This window comes from Boleophthalmus pectinirostris, unplaced genomic scaffold, assembly GCF_026225935.1.
Source record: "Boleophthalmus pectinirostris isolate CB_2022bp ecotype Guang Dong unplaced genomic scaffold, ASM2622593v1 HiC_scaffold_18, whole genome shotgun sequence".
Taxonomy (NCBI): Eukaryota; Metazoa; Chordata; class Actinopteri; order Gobiiformes; family Gobiidae; genus Boleophthalmus; species Boleophthalmus pectinirostris.
Window position 1 is genome coordinate 47,015,244 of NW_026571133.1, and position 18,897 is coordinate 47,034,140.

The following is an 18,897-nucleotide window of genomic DNA, read 5'->3' on the forward strand; positions in this document are numbered from 1 at the left end:
TAAGACAGGACTGAACCAGGAGAAATAATCCAGGACTGAACTAGCACTAAAACAGGACTAAACCATGACTAATCCAGGACTAAACCATAACTGAACCAGGACTGAGTGTCTGGACGGGCCTTGAGGTGCGTCTCGTAGACTGTCAAGTGACTGCAGTTGCAAGGACCAGCGCAGAGCTCCACGCCCCATGGGGCTAAGTTCAGCCATCGCCTGATCGAGCTTTGAGGACCCCCTGCTCCACGGGCTCTGGGTTCTGTCTCTCTCTCAAGTCCAGAATTAGTTCTGGTTTAGAGCTGGTTTAGTCATGGATTAGTTCTCCTAGTTCAGTCCTGGTTTAGTCCTGGTTCATGTGTTGTAGTCTATGGTTTATGTTCTGAAGGTGATTATGAACAGCATTAATGTTAATAACAAAGATGACATCATGAATCGCGTACCCTAACTTGACAATGACGCATTAGTGAACTACTGAGCAAATCTAATGTTAATGCTAGAGATGTCTCACATTCAAACTGCACAAATCTCTCTATTTATGCCAGCAGTTTTCAGTAGGTAAGACCCAGCCATTGGGGAGGTGCGACACATGCGGACTAAATCAGGACTAAACCAGAACTGAATCAGGATTAAGTGTCGAGACGGGCCCGAAGGTGCTCCTCACTTGGTTAAGTGCAGCCGCCACCTGATCATGTTTTGTGGACACCCTGCTCCATGGGCTTGGGGTTCTCCGCGGGGTTTACCTACTCTGAGGGGAGGCTCACATTCAACCAGTTTGAAAACCCCTGATCTCTGCTAATATCGATATCATGAAATTGATTTTTAATTTGAATTATAGAATCAGTCTGAATGAACAACTTGCTCACTGAATTTTTATTCATGACCATAACATTAGTTTTGCTCAGTAGTTCACTAATGCATCATTGCTGTTCTCCTTTAAGTTTTCGTCTTTCTTCCTTTGATAGTTGTGGATAAATTGTTCATGTTAGAATGTTTATCCTTTGTGGAGTTTTTTGGTTGAAGATTTGGTGATGGCGCAGATTTATGAAGCTGCTGGAGAATACGACACACATTTACACAAATATTTTGCTACAGACAAACATAATCCGGAAGTTCCATAAATCTAAAGCATGGCACTTCGGGTCACTGTGAAAAAGGTCTATAACATTGTCCCGAGATTAAGCCTGGTTGGTCCAGTGTTAGTGTTAGTTTAATGTAGTGTAATGTAACGGAATTTAATTTTTAAATTTTTTATTTTTTTATTTTTTTTGTATCTTGTCACTTTTCACATGTGGCATTTTTCCATCGTTGATTTTGCTCATCCTCAATCGTTTAAAATAATACTTTCAAATTATGGTGATTCTTGGTCATGTCAAATCAAAATCAGTTTTCAAAAAGTGACCACATATATATATTTGTTTTATTTGTATTGCTCTCTGGTACATATCCAGATTTGGGGTCCTGACCACTTCAAAACCCGTCCCAAAATCCGTCGTATTTGGATTAGAACGTAGAACGTTGCAGTGTTTTTCTAACCTTATATTTCTTCCCAATTGTTCTTAACCCTAACTCTGCCTCTCTCTCCTCCTCCTCCTCTTCCTCCTCCTCCTTCATTTTTAGCTTTTGTGTTTCTCATCTTTATGTCTCCACCTGTCACACAGCCCATTATCCCATCGCCGCGGCAACCACACTCAAGCCTCCATTTTCTTGAGCTATGATTAAATGAAGACGGTAAATGGAGAAATGGACACGGATGGTTTTTGACGCCTCTCAGTGTCAAACGGTGTCACATTTGGGGTGTTCTGTTCACGTCAAAACAACACAGGAGTTACTCACAAAATGGCCTCCAATTATATTCTGAAGTCAAGTTGAGAGAGAGTGGTTTCGGGGCGGATAAGTTTATAAAAGTGTCACTTATTTCTGCAGACTTTTCAGGGACGGTTTCACAACTGGGAATATATTTTTGAAATGTTTGGTGCAATCATATAAAACCAAAACCAGGCTAGAATGATTTTTTTAAAGGTGTACTCTGTAGCTTTTCTGGTTGGAGGATTGGTCACCTGCTTGTTCCCACAGAGATGTTATTGCATAGGCTTGAATATTCTCCACTATAGCATTATGTCTTGCATTTACTTAACACAGGTGTTTTTAAAAATACCTTGAAAAAGTCTCTCCACTGTATGTCACTAACTCTTTTTATTTTTATGGAGACAAGTGATGTGACCGGGCCAAGTTACAGATCAGGGGCCTCATTTATAAAAGACTGTGTAGGAGTTGAATGAGATTTCCCTAAACATGAGGCGATAATCAGTGGGTTTGACCGAAACGCGCGGGACAGAGGGAGGAGGACGCTCCACGCAGCACCACGTGGTCACAGCAAAGACTTAAACAAGGTTTTACAAACAAATACAAAACTAAAAGTGACAACAACGACTTGTCTGTTCATTTAATATCTCAAGATATTTAGGCAGCACATCTTGTTTGTTTTCTCACAGTTTCAAGAGTTTTATCACTATATTTTTTGTAGTCTGCCTATGATGTGTGTGGGGACTGACTATTTATGCACATATACTAGTAGATACATGCACGTGGGGTCTGAATGGTCAAATTATGACAGAGAGCAAAAGAAGTGAGGGAGGGATACGTGGATCAGCAGCCAGGGGACGAGCGTTTTGGCAGATAGAACACAGATTTGGCACGTAACACATCAGACACAGATCAGAAGCTGTTAGTCTGACAATAAAAGTCCACACGAAACATCCAAACTCTGCTCACCTCTGTGAGTGCACGGGCCTGGGTCAGGACGGCACAGACATGTTCTTCATACTGTCAGAGAGCAGCTCTCATTTTGCAAGAGCTCCCAGTCACACAAAAATGTAGGGAATATTTTGGGTTCGGGTCAGGTTCGGACAGTAGGCTGAAGATTAAAGTAAAAGTGTTAAAGTTGTTAAAGTTGCATTTAGTTCCAATGCTCCATTAAACCAAAGCCTGGCTCCTGTGCTCTCAGGTCCGGTCATTATTTCACCGTCTGTGTTGGGTCACAGCCACAGACTGTGACCTACCCAAGTCTATAGTCGCAGACTGCGAGAGACTGTGCGCTGCACCGGGAAAGTCTACACTCTCATGAATGAGTTTCAAATGTATAATACTGTGGAGAATAATGAGTAGAATAAACAGCCCTAAGCTCTGCTTAAATGCACAAATCTGAAGGTAATTCTTTGAAATACATAGATTTTCTGATGATTTCCTGATCAAATACTTCCTCAAACTTCCTCAGACTTTGCGTAGAGCTTACAGCAGATCCAAGCTAGAGAGAAGCAAAGCGCTGTGCTAAAGAGGAGTTTCATAAATCCCGTGGGTGGCATATGGGGCACCTATGGAACAATTTGTGCATAAACGAGCTTTATAAATGAGGCCTCACATCTGTGGAGAGGCGACCCCCTCACAGTCAGAGAGCATGTTTTTAAGGTGTTTTTGATCAGTGCAAGGGAAGTTTAATGACCTACATCTGTATGGAGGAATAAAACAGAGACAAGCCTCCAGCTCCCCAGACACTTCTTTACATTGTTTTTGTTTGTTTGTTTGTTTGTTTTTTTAATTACTTAACAAAACAAAAACAAAAAAATGGTTTGTCAAGATTCAATTTAAGGTTCTTTCTTATTATGAGTTACCAGAAAACACTTAAACATGGCAACAGATACAAACCTGAAATTTAGTTCAAGTCCTTTTAACATTAAAGGGCCCATATTACTCAATTCTCTGTTTTAATGTCGTTTCCTCATCTCAAACAGCCCTGAAGTTGTGTTTTGTTTCATTCACACACAGACCCTTTATATTTAGACTCTTAAACCACTTCTTGTGCAAAGTTCATATGAAACACAAACATATTAATCATCAAAACAGTGAAAATGTCAAATGTGTTGCATAAATGATTTTTTTCCCCTTTGAACAAACAACAAAACTGTAGCACTGTAACAAAATTATTTAGTAAAATATAAAAAAAAAAATTCTTTTGGCAATATATCGATATCGCAGCCTATAATATTGATACTGTATCATCAGATTAAACTATATGACATATCGATAATTTTGCACACTCCTAATCACTACCAACAGATCTGTAAGACCAGCAACTCAATGGACATTTGTCCATCATGCTAACAGGCAGCAGATTTTATTTTTATTTTTTTATTTGTACCAAAATGGTTCCACGATGCTGTTACAGGTCCGGTCTAGGGGGCAGACCCGCACAGAAGAATGCGTCTGAATAATAGAAAAATAAAGACAGTGAGCAGTGAGGTTTGGTTCTGTGCAGCCTCGCTTCATTGTATATTTGGGCCCAAGCGCCAGAGGCTGGCGAAGGGCCTATTAGTATTGCAAAGCGATGCTCCAAGTGGCCGAAAAATGAAATGGTGCAATGTGACTCGCCTGTAGTGACCAGGGACCCTCGCCATGACGTAGCAATGCGCCAGAGGTTTCTGAAAATGTATAGTTTGTCGGCCAAAAAAAAGCAGAACATTGTTCTCGTATCAGAAAATTTAGGCCCGAGCCCCGACAGGGCGTAGGGCCTATTGCTTCCGCTGCGCAGAGCGAATGGGGAGCGATGTGCGTATGTCCAAATGCGACAAGACGACATGCAACATTGTCCTCGGTCGCCCCCGGCACGAACAGCAGTATCCCAGTAACCCACGCCCAAGGCCTGAGCCATATTTACTACTGCTAAAATGAATGGAAGTCAATGGGAGGTCAGGGGGCGACCCCAGCGAGATGGTGCAGACGCGCCCGTCACTCACCAATGACCCCACGGTGACGTGGGGAAGGTCGAGCGCTTTCAAAAAATGTATAATATGTTGTTCTAATATTTTCAGATATATTGTTTTTGCTCGAATTATTAGGCCCCAGCGCCAGAGGCTGGCGAAGGGCCTATTAGTATCGCAAAGCGATGCTCTGAGTGGCCAAAAAATGAAATGGCACGATGTGACTCGCCCGCAGTGACCAGGGACCCTCACTATCACATAGCAATGCGCCTGAGGTTTCCAAAAATGTATAGTTTGTCAGCCAAAAAAAGGCGGAACATTGTTCTCGTATCGGTTGGTTTTTCTCCTAACCAACTCACCCATTTTTCACCCACTGAACAATGATGAAAAGTCCTGAAATTTTGCCATCTGGTAAAACTCGCGCTTCTCTAAGTTTTGGCTATTTTCATTTTCCAAAAATAAATAAAATGGCTCGTCAGCGCCCCCAAACGACTCAAAAATGCATTAGGGAATACGAATGACACAAAAAAAAATTTGCACAAGACAAGGAAAAAATATTATTACGCCAACACTGTGTGCTCCACTAGGGGGCAGTAATATTGGCTTAAAGTTGGCTAAGCTTTTACGAACTCTTCCGAGGGCGTTCACCCGAACGAGCTCAAATTTGGTCCACATTATCTCAAGACGTGGAACATCAAAAGTTATCCAAATTGTTCACACACGTCTTACGATCTCTGAGCAGTGAAGCAACAAAAAATGCACACAATTTTGGAGATTTACAAATTGCTCCCATTTGCTCAAACGAACTCCGATTTCAAAGAAATTTGAAACATTTGTTAAACTCTCTGCCCTGAAGCTACTTCATGTGAAAATTATTAATTTGGCGCATTAGTGCCCCCTATAGATTGAAACAAAATTTAATATGTGAGAAAATCATTTGTCATGTCATATGGTCATGAGCTCTGGGCAGTGACCGAAAGAACAAGATGGCGGATATAAGCGCTCAAAATGAATTTCCTCCGCAGGGTGGCTGGGCGCTCCCTTAGAGATAGGGTGAGGAGCTCAGTCACAGGGGAGGAGCTCGGAGTAGAGCCGCTGCTCCTCCATGTCGAGAGGAGCCAGTTGAGGTGGCTCGGGCATCTGTTCCGGATGCCTCCTGGACGCCTCCCTCGGGAGGTGTTCCGGGCATGTCCCACTGGGAGGAGGCCCCGGGGAAGACCCAGGACACGCTGGAGGGACTATGTCTCTGGGCTGGCCTGGGAACGCCTCGGGATTCCCCCGGAGGAGCTGGAGGACGTGTCTGGGATGAGGGAAGTCTGGGAGTCCCTGCTTAAGCTGCTGCCCCCGCGACCCGGCCCCGGATAAGCGGACGAAAATGGATGGATGGATGGAATAATTTGTTCCCAAATAGTTGTTCAAAAATTTCAGAAATTTTGCACAAAATTCCATTTTGGCATCCTGATCCAAAAGTCACTGACACCCATGTCATACTTTTTATGGCGTTGCCATAGCGATGACATTGGTAAAATCTACAAATTCTGGCACAAACTTTGGCCGATTTCATTCAAATTTTAATCGTGGGTTCACACCCCGACCCTTAACAGATTTATATAAGAAAATCTCAGGTGGACGCAATAGCGCCCCCTAGGGAAATTGCACGGTAGTGCCAAAATTTACTTTGTCGTAGACATATAAAATTTGGTACACAGATTCATGACATGGTCTTGATCAAAAAAGTCTAGAATGACCCCATGCCATTTCCCCATCGTGTTGCCATGGTGACAGGCTAAACATCTGACCTCGCCAATAGGACGCCCAACAAAAACTTTGGCGTAGCCAAACCAAATTTGGTACACAGATGCATCATGGGAATAGGAACATAAAAGTATATAACGTGGTTGCTAGGCAACCAACAGGAAGTCAGCCATATTGGATTGATGGGGCGACCTGGCGATGAAGGCACAAATTCCTGTCCTCATACTTGAATGAACTCGTCCTAGGGCGTTTGACCCAGACTCACCAGAATCACTCTGTATCATCTAGACAAGTGGGACATTAAAATGTGTTAAAAGCTTTTTAAAAGGTCAAACGGTGTTGCCGTGGCAACGGTGCAAATTTCGGGTTTGTTTTTGGGGCTCACCATCAAACTTCGACGCCTGATAATTTGCACAAACTTTGGCCGATTTCACTCATATTTTAACCGTGAGTTCACACCTCAACCCTGAACAGACTGATGTAAGAAAATACAAAAATGGGTGCAATAGCGCCCCCTAGAAAATTTGTATGTAAAAATAAGGTTTTATTTGTCACAGATATACAACATTTGGTATCCACATTTGCGACATGGTCTCGATTAAAAAACTCAATGATGCTCACATCCCATTTACATTGTGTTGCCATGGCAACAAGCCAAAATTGTATCCTTGCCAATGGGACGTTCTTACATAAACGTTGGCATAGCCAAACCAAATTTGGTAGCCAGATGCATCATGGCAATAAGAACAAAAATGTGTATTGTGACCACGCCCCTTTACAAACCAGAAATCCGCCATCTTGGATATTTTCTTTTGCCAAATTTTGAAAATTGCAGGGTTAAATTAAGATTTATAGGGCTAGGGTTGGGGCTATGGTTAGGATTACAATAAGGGTAAGGTTTAAGTTTAGGCTTATTAGGGTCAGTGTGAGGTGCGGCGTTTGCGGGGTGCGGCGTTTTTGCGGGGCAAGGCGTCAAGACGTAGAACATCAAAAGTTATCCAAATTTTTCACACACATCTTACAGTCTCTGAGTAGTGAAGTAACAAAAATGCACACAATTTAGGAGATATACAAATTGCTCCCATTTGCTCAAACGAACTCTGATTTCAATGAAATTTGAAACAGTTGTTAAACTCTCTGCCCTGAAGCTACTTAATGTGAAAATTATTAATTTGGTGCATTAGCGCCCCCTATAGATTGAAACTAAATTTAATATGTGAGAAAATCATTTGTTCCCAAATAGTTGTTCAAAAGTTTCTGAAATTTAGCACAAAATTCCATTTTGGCATCCTGATCCAAAAGTCACTGACACCCATGTCACATTTTTTATGGCGTTGCCATAGCGATGACATAAACTCTCCAATGCTAAAATCTACAAATTCTGGCACAAACTTTGGCCGATTTCATTCAAATTTTATTCGCGGGTTCATACCCCGACTCTGAACAGATTTATATAAGAAAATCTCAGATGGGCGCAATAGCGCCCCCTAGGGAAATTGCACGGTAGTGCCAAAATTTACTTTGTCATAGACATATAAAATTTGGTACACAGATTCATGACATAATCTCGATCAAAAAAGTCTGGGATGACCCCATGCCATTTCCCCATCGTGTTGCCATGGTGACAGGCTAAACATCTGACCTTGCCAATAGGACGCCCAACAAAAACTTTGGCGTAGCTAAACCAAATTTGGTACACAGATGCATCATGGCAACCAACAGGAAGTCAGCCATATTGGATTGATCGTGCAACCTGTCCTTGTACTTGAACGAACTCGTCCTAGGGCGTTTGACCCAGACTCACCAGAATCATTCTGTATCATCTAGACAAGTGGGACATTAAAAGTTGTTAAAAGCTTTTTAAGAGGTCAAACGGTGTTGCCGTGGCAACGGTTCAAATTTCGGGTTCGTTTTTGGGGCTCACCATCAAACTTTGACGCCTGATAATTTGCACAAACTTTGGCCAGTTTCACTCAAATTTTAACAGTGGGTTCACACCCCGACCCTGAACAGATTGATGTAAGAAAATACAAAAATGGGTGCAATAGCGCCCCCTAGAAAATTTGTATGTAAAAATAAGGTTTTATTTGTCACAGATATACAACATTTGGTATCCACATTTGTGACATGGTCTCGATTAAAAAACTCAATGATGCTCACATCCCATTTACATTGTGTTGCCATGGCAACAAGCCAAAATTGTATCCTTGCCAATGGGACGTTCTTACATAAACGTTGGCATAGCCAAACCAAATTTGGTAGCCAGATGCATCATGGCAATAAGAACAAAAATGTATATTGTGACCACGCCCCTTTACAAACCAGAAATCCGCCATCTTGGATATTTTCTTTTGCCAAATTTTGAAAATTGCAGGGTTAAATTAAGATTTATAGGGCTAGGGTTGGGGCTATGGTTAGGATTACAATTAGGGTAAGGTTTAAGCTTAGGCTTATTAGGGTCAGTGTGAGGTGCGGCGTTTTTGCGGGGCGCGGCGTTTGCGGGGCGCGGCGTTTGCGGGGCGCGGCGTTTGCGGGGAGCGGCGCAAGCACGCGGGAGGGCTGATCATTGCCGCTTGCGGCTATATTTATTAACAAAATAATCAAAATTACATTTTAGTCTAAATTTATCAATAATTTGGTCCTTCTACAATATATGTCCTCACCTCACATATACTGTCTAACTAGAAAAAAACATGTATCTACTCAAATACGTGTATCTGTGTATATATATCTAAACAGTACCTTTTTCTTATTTGACGATTAATTGAAATATTATTCATATTTTTACAGTTCGGCTTACACATTTACTCATTTTACAATCAAAACAACAACCTTAAATTTACTTGTTTTTATCTTAACTGTTAATCAAAAATTATATCTGAACAGTACAGTCCAGGATACTACATGCTTATTAAAAAAAGTTCAAGTTGCGGAGGGGCACTGCCATTACAAAACCTCATGTTCCTACTGTGGTGACTAGCAGAGCTTTTAGCAAACTAACGTGATCTATCTTTATCAAAACCACTTGTATATCAGCTCTAAACAACCAAAATAAAATACATTTCTCTTGTATGTACTTTTTTGTAAGTGTTCCACATTAGATTACCTGAATAATGGAAAAATAAAGACAGTGAGCAGTGAGCTTTGGTTCTGTGCAGCCTCGCTTCATTGTATGAAGAGGAGCGGCACAAAACTTTTCAAGAAGGGCCGTGGCTGAAGACCTGCGACATACTCACTACACTGCCACCTCCTGGCGCACCCTGGTAATGCAAGAGTATCCTAAAAACTTAACAGAAACTTGAGCAAAACATTACATTAGCAATTTAGTACATTTTATCAATAAGGGAGCTACTTAACAGCACCAACACAAATAGCCAAATTACAAAATAACATAAAAATGTGACTGCACATTTTGTGTGCGTCACAATGCTTCTGAATGCTGCAAGTGTCTCTGATTGAGAAACTAAAATAGTAGAATGAAGTTAGTATGTCACTGTGGGTGTGGTGATATCTGGTGAATCTGTGTATCATTCGTTCATTAGTTTTTCAAAATAAAACCAAAAATAAGAAAATGATAAAACAACTATTTTTTTATTATTTGTCTCCAAAACCAGAATGAAAAAAACAGATAACGATTTTTTTTTTTTTTCAGTTTTTGATTTTGTGTTTAAATTTGTGTTGTGTTTCATTTACATGACTTAAATTGCGATGCCAGACTTTTGAGCTGCATACGGACTGAACCAGGACTGAACTAGGACTAAAACAGGACTAAACCGTTTTCAGTCCTGGTCTGGTCCTGGCCTCAGTCCCGATCTCAATTACTGTCTGGTCCTGGTCTGGTCCCAGCCTCAGTCCTGGTCTGGTCCCAGTCTAAGTCCTGGTTCAGTCCTGGTTCAGTCCAGCATCATAGTTTAAGTCACGAAAATGGGAAACACCCGTTACCGTTTTTTCCATTATTCATTTAAACACAAAATCTGAAAAAAGTAATTGTAATCTGTTTTTTGTTTTTGTTGTTGTTGTTGTTGTTTTTTTGTTGTTGTTTTTTTTGGTTTTGGAGACAAATAATGAAGAAAATCTTTGTTTTTTCATTTTCTTATTTTTGGTTTTATTTTGAAAAACAAATGAACAAATGACACACAGATTGAGGGGGAACACCTATCTTCCAATTAAAAGCTCTGAAAAGTCAATTTTGCAGAATGGGTGTCCTTCAAACTTCACTAGAATCATTTGGATGATTTCAGCTCTGGAATTGCCAATTTCTCCTGAACTAAAGCTAAAAGGAACTGTTCACTTGAAAACTACCACTTTATGACATCACAACCTTTAGAGATGTAGACAGACTAATAATGCAGGGTTACGCAAACATGTGTGAATGAAACAAAACACAACTCCAGGTCTGTTTTTGAGGAGGTAACAACATTATAACGTGGTTTAAAGCTCAAAAGAATCAATTTTGTAATATAGGACCTTTAACAGAGTGTCCCTGGTTGGATTCTGGGGCCATAGAATATACATGTTTGTGATTAGAACTTGACAGCTCACCCTGCCTCTCTCCTTTGTGCCTCCACTCTCACTCCACACACTCTTTTATGTGTGCTTCCAAACAGCACAACTCAAGTGGGCTGGTGTCAGATTTTCAAAAGATCATTTGTAGCCTACACCACAAAAATTGCGTATGAAATTATACGTTTAGAATGGATCACACTGAGACTTGTTTTGAGCTCTTTTATTTTTTTTATTTTCAAGCAAGTGGCATTTCAAACTTTTTACTGACGGTTCATTTAGTTTGAAAAGGAAAATACTGAATCTGGAAACATCCAAGAAAGTACTGAGTGTGTGACATACAGACAAAAAAATGACACAAAACATGTTTCAGTGAGTCACTTTGGTGGAACAGCCCCCAGGATTTGGACCAGATCTGGACCATGATCAGTCCAGTAATAAACATGGTCTAAACTGTCCCCCAGTGGTCTACTACTACAGTCATCGTACAATGCATACTGTGAAGGATCCTCCGAAAAAGTGATTATCAAACCGCCATGTTTGTTTTCCCAGTGGGATGCATCTATTGTCAAAGTCGTTCTTTTCAAATCTTTTGAACCATATCGCTTTTCTTTCTGGTGCTGATATTGTCATATTTAATTATGGGATTTGGACATCATAATTGTGTGGTTGTTGGATCCTAACAGTGGAAAATGGGCTTCGGAAGTTTGTGAACTCCATAACTGCAAAAGGGAATCAGATCTGTGTGACTGCAAACCTCTGTTAAATTTTTTTCCCTTCCCAGCGGAACAGAAAAATAGTGAAAGGCGAAGGCGATGGGCAGTATTGATCCACAGGAAGGATGAAAAAGGAAACCTTTGACTGTCTAAATCACAGGTGTCAAACATAAGGCCCGGGGGCCAGATCCGGCCCTCCAAGACCTTTAATCTGGCCGTCAGCTGACTTTCTATTTTAGTAGAAAGTCAGCTGAGGGCCAGATTAAAGGTGTTGTAATTATATTTTCTATTAAAATCTTGTTAATTTTCTGTGGTGTTTATCATAGCAGCTTCTCCAGCGTCTCTGTACGTGGCCCCTCCCACCAGAGCAGCACAAATGAAGACTTGTCTCTTTCCACACGCTCTTAAAGGACGATCGTTTTGACTGTTGACTGTGACAGTCTCATCAGCAAAATGTCAAAAATGAGAAAAGTGGAGCAAAAGATGTTCATTTTGTCTTCTTATATACTTTAACTTCTTGGGTTCTTTTTAAAGACAATGCAGTAAAGTGTGTTTACCTTGTTGACATGTTTCGGCTGCTAGCTGCAAGCCATCTTCAGAACTGTCACCGGTGTTGGTGGTGACGTGTCGTATATCACCTGTTGTTACTTCCTGTAGGTGTGGTCAGCCTGATGGACCTGGCAGGTCGCTCAGACTGACCACGCCTCCCATCGCGTTCCTCCTTTCACACACCTGGGACACCCTCCTCCAGAGAACACCGGGCGACGGTGTCAACAAGGTAAACACACTTTACTGCATTGTCTTTAAAAAGAACCCAAGAAGTTAAAATGAGAAAAGTGGAGCTGAGTGCAGGATTTTCCAAGAAAAAATGACTTATTCCTGTTTACATACAAGTTCATGTTAAAACGTTGTGTTGAAATTGTATTTTTCTTAAAGTTTCAGGTTGTTCATAATATTATAATATTTTGTAAAAGAAAGGGTTCATCAGTTAAAAAGAGTTCTGTAATAGATTTATGTTCTCTGCACAAATATTTTAACTTATTATTTTTGGGGTTTATATGCCAGGAGTTTTTTGATCCGGCCCCTTTGAGATCAAAGTAAGTTGGACACGGCCCCCGGACCAAAATGAGTTTGACACCCCTGGTCTAAATCATCCAGAGTTTGCAGTGAACATGGTGTATGTGGAGCAACAACAAAGTAAAATCCCGTTTGTTAAGCGAGAGGTACAGAAGACTAACAGACTGAGCTTGCACTTTCTTGTTTGTGTTTCTTACCAAATAGTTGGTACCTTTCACTTTGGTGTTGACTTTTTAAATTTCTTTAATTAATTAATTAATTAATTAATTAATTAATCATTGCATGTATATGGCACCTTTCAAGATACCCAAAGTGCTTTACAGTTCATTATTCATTCACTCAACACTAAGCTACTGCTGTAGCCACAGCTGCCCTGGGGCAGACTGACTGAAGCGAAGCTGCCAGTCTGCACCTCCGACCACCACCATCACTCACACACACACCAATTTCATACTAGGCAATGTGGGTGAAGTGTCTTGCCTAAGGACACAACAACAGTTTTTGCCAGTGGCGCCCTCCTGTGGCTCTTGATTTTCCCAGTGGTCTCCCAGCCAAGTACTAACCAGACCCAGCTCTGCTGAGCCTCTGAAATCTGACAGGATCAGGCTTTGACAAGCCGGTATGGCCACGGAGTGAGCGAGGGGTCGGGATTTTGCTTTGATGGTGCTCCACATACAAAATGTTCCCTTCAAACTCGGGATGATTTAGGCAGCCAAAGGTTTCCTTTATGGTCCTGCCTGTGGATCAATCCTGCCCATCACCTTTGCCTTTCACTATTTTTCTATTCTGTTGGGAAGGGAAACAGTTTGAATGGAGGTTTGCAGTCACACACATCTGAATTCCTTTTGCATTTATGGAGTTCACAAACTTCTGAAGCCCATTTTCCATGGTTACAACATTCAACAACCACACAATTAACGATGTCTGAATCCCAAAACTAAAATATGGCAATATCAGAACCAGAAACAAAAATGATATGGTTCAAAAGACTTGAAAAGATCAACTTTGACAATAGATGCATCCCAGTGGGAAAACAAACATGGCAATTTGATGCTCACTTGTTCAGAGGACCCTTCCCAGTATGCACTGCACGATGACCGGAAGTCCAGAATGCAGTCGTGATGCATGAATTCAACAACAGTTCAACACTGAGAATATCAGTGGAAGATTTGACTATTTTTCTATTCTGCTTTGTTTTTCCTTGGAATTTTAGAATTTTACTTTATTGTACTAAAAAATAAAAAAAAAAGCACAGACAAAATATATTTCCACAATGGTGATGTACGAGAATGTTACACGCTGTTGCTTTAAGTAAAAAAAGAAACAAAAAAACAAACAAAAAAGGAAAAAAGATGAACAACAGAAACAAAAATAGTCTTTATAGCCTAAAAATAGATTTAAAGGTGCACTGTGTAACTTTGAGAGTTTGTCACTTTCTTGTTTCTATGGAGATGTTATTGTTCTGCCTGAAATGTTCCACAGTGCGACATTAAACAGCTCTATTTTTAGTTTTATAGCTTGAAAATACCTAGAAAAACAGACATTCTGACTGTGAGCAGGGTCGCCTCTCCACAGATCTGACCTGTCACTTGGTCTGGTTGGTCTCTATGATGACAAAAAGGTTTACTGTGCCATACTGTGGAACATTCTAGACAAAGCAATAACATCTCCATGGAGAAAAGCATTTGACGCACCCTCCACCAGAAAAGTTACACAATGCGCCTTTAAACTGCAGCTTATCTGTGAGTAATCCCTGTAGTGCTGGTACGCTCCCCTCAGTTTGAGACCCTGCTGACCATCTCTGTGTCTCGTGTTGCAGCCGGGCCTGCTGGAGCCCACCTCCACTGTGGTGAGGGTGCAGAAGAGCGCCAGCACCCTGGGCATCGCCATCGAGGGAGGGGCCAACACTCGCCAGCCGCTCCCCCGCATCGTCACCATACAGGTCAGTGCAGAGCAGGTCGCTACGGCAACACATACACAAACGACAACAAACGTGCATTTACTTGACTTGAAATATCCGACTAAAGTTTGTAAAAACATTTAAATGGTGCATGGTCACATTTTTATGCAACACTTTACAGGTACAGTCAGGAATTTTGGACACAGGACATCATTTCCTAGTGGTCCAGAGTGTTGGAGACATGTGGAGACACTTTTTGAAATATTCCATCCAGTCCTTGTATTTGCAGAGGTCACTGGTGTTAGACTAGTGCATGTCAATGGTCATAGTTCTCCTGCCACTAAAAACAGTCTTACCCACTCCACAAAACACCCCAAACAAATCTATTATTACACCAGACTGTCCATGTGAATGTCTGTGTTGATAGAATAATGTTTGAAATAAAACTAACCTTGCATCGCATGAAACGTCACATGTTGAGGGACTATTTTCTCAGCAGCAGCAGAATTTTACTTTGCTGGTAAGATAGGTGCTAGGTGATATCCAGTGTTGGAGTAACGTGTTATAAAAGTAACAAATTACTCTAATGTGGCATTACAGGGGAAAAAAAAATTTAATATTTTACTCGGTACAAATGTGAGTAACGCGCAAAACAAGTAGTGGGTTCTTCATACAAATTCGCTAATATCACCGCGATATCAGCAGTGGTGAAACACCGGAGATGCGCCCGTGTAGACCGTCAGGTGACAGCGGGCGAAAGGACCAACACAGAACTCCACGCTCCACGGGGCGAAGAGCAGCTGACGCCCCATTGCGCCTTGCAGACACGGGCAGGGGGTTCTCTCAGGGGCGGACTTAGACTCCAAGTTCTAGTCCAAGGTTAGTCCTGGTTTGATTTTGGTTTAGTCCTTGTTTAGACCTGGTTTAGACTTGGGTCAGTTCTGGTTCAGTCCATATACAGCACAAAAGTTCAGTTATTTTGGTGAGAGTATCTTTAAAGTGCTGCAATAGTCGTGTAATGTTTTACATTTTAAATGCAGTAATATTGTAATGTAACAAATGACTTTGAAATGACAGTAATAAGTCACAAATAACATATTACAGTTTTAAAGTAACATGCCCATCAGGAAGTACAACTCACTGCTGCTGCTCAGACAGAAATCCTTTAAATGCAAGGTTGATTTTACTTCTAAAATTATTCTATCAACACAGACATTCACGTGGACAGTCTGGTGTAATAACAGATTTGTTTGGGGTGTTTTGTGGAGTGGGTAAGACTGTTTTTAGTGGCAGGAGAACTATGACCATTGACATGCACTAGTCTAACACCAGTGACCTCTGCAAATACAAGGACTAGATGGAATATTTCAAAAAGTGTCTCCACATGTCTCCAACACTCTGGACCACTTGGAAATGAGGCCCTATGTCCAAAACTCTGGACTGTCCCTTTAAGCCACTCAAAACTCTTTACAACAAACAAAAAAACAAAAACAAAAAAAACACTCAGACATTCATACACCAGTGTGCACAGACACTGGGGGGGAGGTGGGTTAAGTGTATTGCCCAAGGACACAGCGACTGCATTCATCTGTGGGAGCTGGAATCACACCACCAACCTGTGGGTCAGTGGATCTGACCGCTCAACCAATGATGTTTATGTTGAGATTAGGATTCGAACCACCAACCTTTGGATCAGTGGACAAATGCTCTTACTATCTGAGCTACTGTCGCCCCATTTAAAAGCACTGTACCTGATTTTAACTGTCTTCAAAACAGAAGTTGTTCATTTGAAACAGTTTGCAGTGGTCCAACGTTCTTCTTCACTTACCTCATGCATTCAGAGCGTCCTCATTATTCACTGCGATGAGTTTATAAGCACTTTTCAGAGGCCAGTGTGTGTAATGCAACAACAATCAACATCAAACAGTGCACTTCTTGATTATCAGACAATAAAACACTTTATAATTAGCTGCAGACAGAACACAGTGGACTTATTTCAATGTGTTTGCCTGGAGGATAAACCCTTTGAGATGTCTCCGTCTCGTTATCGAGGGGTCCTCATAGTTACAACAACAGAAGACACATACAACAGGACAGACAATAGTATATATAAACATAGAAAAAACAAAACAACAAAAACACAACCATACACACTCACTCACTCACACATGTTAATATATGTAATAAGTCAAAGTTGAACAAAAACTAAGAGTTCAAATATAGTCACAAGATTAACAAGATGATCAAAAACAATGACATTGGTTCTATAAATATTGCAACAGAGCATTTTTAAATGACGAGACAGAAGTTAACATGCGAATTACTGAGAGAAGATCCTTCCAATCAAAGGGAACTTTATATTTAAATGCAGTGTTGGGAGTAATGTGTTATAAAAGTAACAAATTACTGTAATCCATTGCTTTTTGCTGTAACGCAGTAATGTGGCATTACAGGGAAAAAAATTGTAATATTGTACATGGTACAAATGTGAGTAACGCGCGTCACATTGCATTTTTAACCTGGATTGAAGTGGGTTTTTAGTTTTTCTTCGTACAAATTTGCTAAAATCACCGCGATATCAGCAGCGATGAAACGACATCTTTACGGTTTCGAATGTCGGGACGGGCCTGGAAGTGCACCCGCGTAGACTGTCTGGTAACCGCAGACGAAAGCTCGGGGTTCTCTCAGGGGCGGTCCTAGTCCTAGTCCAAGATTAGTCCTGGTTTAGTTCTGGTTTAGTCCTGGTTTAGACCTGGTTTAGACCTGGTTTAGACCTGGTTTAGACCTGGTTTAGTTCTGGTTTAGTCCTGGTTTAGACCTGGTTTAGACCTGGTTTAGACCTGGTTTAGTTCTGGTTCAGTCCTGGTTCAGTCCTGGTTCAGTTCTGGTTCAGTTCTGGTTCAGTTCTGGTTCAGTTCTGGTTTAGTCCTGGTTTAGTCCTGGTTTAGTAGTGGTTTAGTTAGATTTGCATGTCGTAAAATCTAAGAGGGTCTAAAAGAAATTAAATCCTGTTTGAGATATTCAGGATAATTGAGATTATTGCCTTTAAAGATAAATAATAAGCAGAGAAGTTGACATTGGGAAGACAGCGGAGAATAAACCTGCACACACTCTTCTAGAAAACACTGAGTTGGTTGGAGGACAGAAATTGTAGTATCGTATTTTCCGGGCTATGAGACGAGCGCTTTAGCTAACTTAAGCTCTAACCCCATCAAAAAACGACCGCGTGCCCTGCAATCCAGAGCGCCCTATACACGAATCCACTCGGGTGTCCCAGCACGACTTCAGTAAACTACAAAGTCGCACCACCCACAGAACACACAAACACACACGGAGCAGACAGCGACCACACAGAGAAACACACCCACAGACACACTCATCACTCCACGCTGATGAGGAACGGAGCGGAGGAACAAACTGAAAAAGTGAGTGCAATGTGCCACTTCTAGACACAACTGAAGAACTGAGTCACTGCGAACACGCCGACAATCCGTTGGTCCCAGACAGCACCCTCCCTACACGCCACAACTGAACAAAGCCCAGAGTCACTGTGAACGCCACAAACAAACAAAACCACTCACCCATCACACTGTTGTGTTTCCTTTAACCTGTTACCACCCACCTCATTTTGGTGTGTGCACAATAGCACTACATACCCAAATGCCATAGCTTATTAAAAGAAAACCTTAGAACCCACATGCTTGTGTGAGGCACCATTTTAAAGTTTAGGCCTTCTAGTTTCTGTAGATATGTACATGAAGACTGTGAGTGCTGCCTAACCTACAGTACAGTCAATTAAAATTGAAAAAAAAATTGTATTTAAAGGCCTTAGCTTGGTCATACTTCATGCTAGGCATTTGTGACTCACTACACTCATTGTTCAAGTTGTTGGCAATAACTGTGTAGAAAGGACAAAGGGTTTTGATGCTGTGAGCCTTTGTGTATACAAAATGACAATTCAGCACAAGATTGCCAAATTTGTGCCAAAATAATAATAATAATATAATAATAATAATAATTGTTATTATTATAATACTAATTCTTCTGAGCTTTAGGCATGTTTTCTCAAGAAAAAAAACTAAAAGTAGCCAAAATTGTCCTCCAAGTGGAAGATCTGCCTTCTATGGCACCGCCCGCACTGCTCCCTGTCTCCCTCGCTCTTACGCTTATAAAGACAGGGTCCGTTTCCAATACTATC

At 41.2% G+C, this 18,897-nt stretch overlaps 1 protein-coding gene across 1 annotated transcript in view; it reads left to right on the forward strand.

Moving 5' to 3' along the window:
- The window catches only part of whrna (whirlin a), a 565,911-nt gene that overhangs the window by 520,279 nt on the left and 26,735 nt on the right, over positions 1–18,897 (forward strand). Inside the window, exon 15 of the mRNA XM_055153851.1 lies at positions 14,619–14,741. Coding sequence (XP_055009826.1) covers positions 14,619–14,741 — 123 coding nt within the window. The remainder of the gene's footprint in view (positions 1–14,618; positions 14,742–18,897) is intronic.